At 26.9% G+C, this 4986-nt stretch overlaps 1 protein-coding gene across 1 annotated transcript in view; it reads right to left on the bottom strand.

Moving 5' to 3' along the window:
* The window catches only part of LOC117170321 (ubiquitin carboxyl-terminal hydrolase 7), an 85573-nt gene that overhangs the window by 55504 nt on the left and 25083 nt on the right, over positions 1–4986 (bottom strand). Inside the window, exons 6-7 of the mRNA XM_033357024.1 lie at positions 1652–1786; positions 1360–1554 (exon numbers count right to left, since the gene is read on the bottom strand). Of these exons, the coding sequence (XP_033212915.1) occupies positions 1360–1554; positions 1652–1786 (330 nt within the window). The remainder of the gene's footprint in view (positions 1–1359; positions 1555–1651; positions 1787–4986) is intronic.

Genomic DNA, 4986 nt, shown 5'->3' with positions numbered 1-4986 from the left:
TCAGACAGATGAATTTTTAACTAAAATTATGAAATATTTAACTGGAATAATAGTTGCGTTTACAGTTTACAAAAAAATATATCATTTTCAATGAAAGAAAAATCAATTTTCAGCGAAAAAAAAATCCTTTTCATCCTTTTTAATTAAATTATTTTATTTTTTTTTTAAAGGAGTTTGACTTTTAGACAAAAATATTATTTTCTACAAAAAAAAAATCGATTTTTTAACAAAATCTGCAAATTTTCAACGAAATCGTTGAATTTTCAATTACAAATTACAAATTTTTGGCCAAATTGTTGAATTTCGAACTAGAAAAGATTAATTTTTAACCAAATTGAAAACAACAATTTAATTTTGATATAAAAAATATCAATATTCCATCGAATAGTTGAATTTTCATCCAAAAAAGATAAATTTTCAACCAAAAATAGAATAGTTGAATTTTCCGTTAAAAATCTAATTCTTAATTTAAAAAAAAAACGTATGTTCAGCAAAATAGTTCATTTTTCTACTGGAATAGTTAAATTTTTTGTTAATAAAATTATGTTCAACAAAGAGTTACATTTTTAAAAAGAGATGAATCTTCAAACAACAAAAAATTGTAACAAGAGTTTAACTTTCAACCCCTAGTTGAATTTTCACCTAAAAGAAGATAAATTTGAAACGAACAATGTAACCAAATTTTAAATTATAATTCAGAAATCTTTCTTCTTTGAAATACTACTTCTAGGCCAAAAACTACTTGAAGTACATTTCTTTTTCTAAAATGTTTTAAGAGGGAACCTTTAAAAATTGTGAGGAATTCGGACTTGGAAGAGGAATTTTTTAAAATTCCGTTCTTCTAAATCTCAGTTTTAATTCTTAAAGAAAATTAACGCTCCTTGTCAAAAAAAAATCCCTGTTCCAAGCGAAATTATTTTTCTTTACGGCAACTCCCTAATCTAAAATAAAAACGGACGCATAACAATAACCACTAAATAATTCCAACAAAAATACTCTTGAACAATAATAAATTATAATTTAATTCGAGTAAACTGATATAATCTGAAAAATCTAAGATTCATAAACTGCCAAAAAGTAAATAAATCCGTAACTATATGTACTGAAATAAAAAAATATAATTAAAAAAAAATGAATAATAAACTCCCGCGGCTGTAGATGAAGTAGAAATCACTTGATGAAATTGACAAAAATGATTAAAACAATAAAAACATGAATTTTACTGTGATCAGAATTAAATTCCCGGTTTCCCAGTCAATTCTTCATCCTGATTTGATTTAATGGCTTATTCTAAAGAAACAAACATTCTTTTTCATTTTAGGGACGCAAAAATATTTCAAATATTATTTTTCTTCTTACCACGCGCAGAAATTCCTGTACATCGTGTTGCATAAACGAATCTAACGTTTCCCATCCAAAGCTTTTGGTGAGTTTCTTTGTACCGACTGGTTTGTCACTGAACTGTAACTCGTGGAACACCCTCTGCAAAGCGAGGGCAACACTTTTGCTAGAATCGTCGCTCTCCGTCGGCATTTTGTAGACAGCCTTGCGTAACTGAAAATATCCAAGAAAAAATTCTCCAGTTTATGTTTTATAATAAAAAATGTATTCACACTTGTTCTAAGCAAGTATATTTTTATTTTCAACATACCTGATTTGTAAAATAGAGAGTTTGAAGTAAAGAATTCATATAGCATGTAGCACCTTGATTTTTCAATCCAACGTAACCTGTGTGCTTCTTACTATCCCAACTGACACCGTGCGGTGCATCTGCCACTACGTGTACCTTTAAATCAACAAAATTTATTAGTTGAATTTTCAAAACAAAATTACCACTTTTTTTACAAGAGAGTTGAATTTTCAATCCGAAATCTTCAATTTCCAAGCTAGAAAAGATCAATTAAAAAAAAATATTGAAATTTTTTACCAAATGGCTGAATATTTAACCAAAACAAAAATTCATTTTCTACCACCAGACGAATTTTCAACAAAATATATCAAGTTTCAACCAAATAGTAGGATTTTTAAGCCAAAAGGACTATTTCTTAAATGATAGTTAAATTTTTAAAGCTAAAAGTCGTTTTTTCGACTAAAAGTTTATTATTAGCCAAGAGAGATGAATTTTAAACTCAATTTTAAATTTAGCTAAGACGAATTTGTAAAAAATAGTTACATCCTCAAACAAATACATACATACAGGTCAAGAAATAAAAATTTTCCAGGTCTCCTTTTTTACATCAAATAATGAAATAAACATTTGTCATATATGTAAAAAATGAGCCATTTCATTTTTTATTGGCCAAAAATTTCTAAAGAAAGCCGAATCGTAAATAAACAAATTCTTAATTTTCTGCGGAGATGAGACGTCCTTGTGAAATCTTTAAGAATATTGCTAAATCTTTGTAATGTCTTTGAAATTATTGAAATCTTTGTAAAGTATTATAAACCTTAATGAAAGCTTTTAGCATTTTTTAAAGCTTTTGTCAAATCTTTGAAATTCTTGAAATTCTTTCGAAATCCTTATGAATTCTGTAAAGAAATTGTGAAATATTCTCCAAGTCTTTAGTATTCGTTTGAAATCACTGGAATATTTGAAATATTTGTGAAATCTTGATGAAATTGGTTGTAATCGTTTAAAATTACTGGAATATTTGAAATCTTTTGAAATCTTATAAAAAATGTTGACGTTTAAAATAATGGAAATGTTTTTAAATCTTTGAAATCTGTTTAACTGTACCCTTATTGAAATCTTTTAAGCCCTGGAAAAGCTTTGAAATCTACGAAAACTTTGTACAATTTTTTTAAATCTTTGAAATAATTTTTAAAAAGTTTCTTTAATTTTTGTTCGTGAAATCTGTTTTGTTCGTTTGAAATTATTCAAATCTTTTCAAGTCTTCTCAAATTTGTTGAAACCTCTTAAAATCATTAAAAATCTTTTAAATGTTTTGAAATCCTTAAGAATTCTTTAAAATATTTCAGAAATCTTTTGTAATCGTTTGAAATATTGTCAAACATTTTTAAATCGTTTAAAATCTTTGAAATGGTTTCAAATCCTTGAAATCTGGTGTAGCAGATTCCCTTGTTGAAATCTTTGAAATTTCTCGTATTGTTTTGAAATCTTTATGAATGTTTTAGGAAATCTTTGAAACTTTTATAAAATCTTTTGACATCTCCTAAAAAATTTCAAAGTCATTTAAAATGTTTAAAATGTTCTGAACGTTTTAAAACGTTTGTGCAATGTTTGAAATCTTAGCGATATGTTCGAAATCTTTGTGGATTCGTTGGAATCATTTAAATTGTTACAAATCTTAGTGCAATCTTTTGATATCTTCTAAAAAATCTTGAAATTGTTTAAAATCGTAGACATTTTTTGAAAGCTTAGAAATGTGGTTTAATATACCCTTTTTTAAATATTTAAACTCTTTTGTAAGTTCTAAAATCTTTGTGAAATGTTCCAAATCTTTATGCTTATAAAATCTTTCTCGAATCTTTGTTTGGAAAATCTTTTGTATTCGTTGAAGTCATTGAATTATTTGAAATATTGAAGTTTTAAAACCTCTTGAAATCGTTTCAAATTTTTGAAATCTTTGAAATCTAATAACTTTTATAATTTATAAGTTGAACACATCAACAAAACGTGCCTTGAAATATCTTTATTTATTCTGTAATAAACAAAAGATAAATTATATCTTGACGAATAAAAAAATGTGCAGAAATTTTTTTTTCTACACGAGATGTTTCTTTCATAATAGGCTAAAAGATTTAAATTACTCTTCGCATTTCGATAAAATTGCTGTTTTAAAAGAAATTATCAAGAATAATTAAGATTCAAGGTTTTCGTGAAAAAATCCTGGAGATTTCCAGGTTTTCAAGGTTAAAAAAACAATTCAAGGGGAGTTCCAGGTTTTCAAGGTCACTAGACACCCTGTTACTGACAAAAAGATGTATTTTTAGAAGAAAGTTGAGTTTCCAACCCGAAAAGATTTATTTTTTGACAAAAAAAGAGCATTTTCACCTAAGATGGATCATTTTTCTACAAATAAAAGATGAATTTATATTATAAAAGGACGAATTTGCATAATTAAATTTCTAACATGATAGTGGAATTTTCAACCTAAAAAGACAAATTCACAACGAAAAAGTGTGATAGTTTATATTTTAATCAAAAAAGAATTAAATTTATACAACAAAAGAAAATAATTTTAATATCAAAAAGACGAATTTCCAACAATTTTGAACAAATATAAAGATTTTTCACTCAAGAAATAAATAAGAGTTTAAGGGAATGTGACACAGCTAAATGCCTTTATTACCGACCACAGTTTTTCAGTTCACTGAATGTTTTTTTGAACCTAAGAACTTTTTTTGTAAATAAAATATCGAGCTGAAACTTTGGGAAATGTATTAGAGTAAAATAAAGTACGTTTAGGTACTGCATTTTAGTAGGAACTTCACTGAAAATTATTTCATCTTTTTTCTGAACTTCAACATTTTTTGAACGTTCGAACTTTTTTTATACATAAAATATCGGTCTCAAACTTTGAGAAATGCAAGAGCCGAAAGAAAACTACGTTTAAGTACAAAGCTTAATAATAAAAGATGTAAAAAAATATATTTCAACAATCAATCCCAAAGGCATCAGCCGGTAACGTTGTGCACGAAAATACGAAACCTGGCGGCTACTAGACGAGGCTCTAGAGGGTTCGTATTTTCGTGTACAACGTTACCGGCTGATGCCGTTGGAATTGATTGTTGAAACATATTCTTTTACATCTTTTATTATTAATCTTTGTACGTAAACGTAGTTTTCTTTCGGCTCTTGCATTTCTCAAAGTTTGAAACCGATATTTTATGTAAAAAAAGAGTTCGAACGTTCAAAAAATGTTGAGGTTCAGAAAAAAGATGAAATAATTTTCAGTGAAGTTCCTACCAAAATGCAGTACCTTAACGTACTTTATTGTACTCTAATACATTTCCCAAAGTTTC

Source organism: Belonocnema kinseyi, chromosome 3 (assembly GCF_010883055.1).
Source record: "Belonocnema kinseyi isolate 2016_QV_RU_SX_M_011 chromosome 3, B_treatae_v1, whole genome shotgun sequence".
NCBI classification, from domain to species: Eukaryota; Metazoa; Arthropoda; class Insecta; order Hymenoptera; family Cynipidae; genus Belonocnema; species Belonocnema kinseyi.
This window is presented reverse-complemented; position numbering and strand designations above follow the sequence as displayed.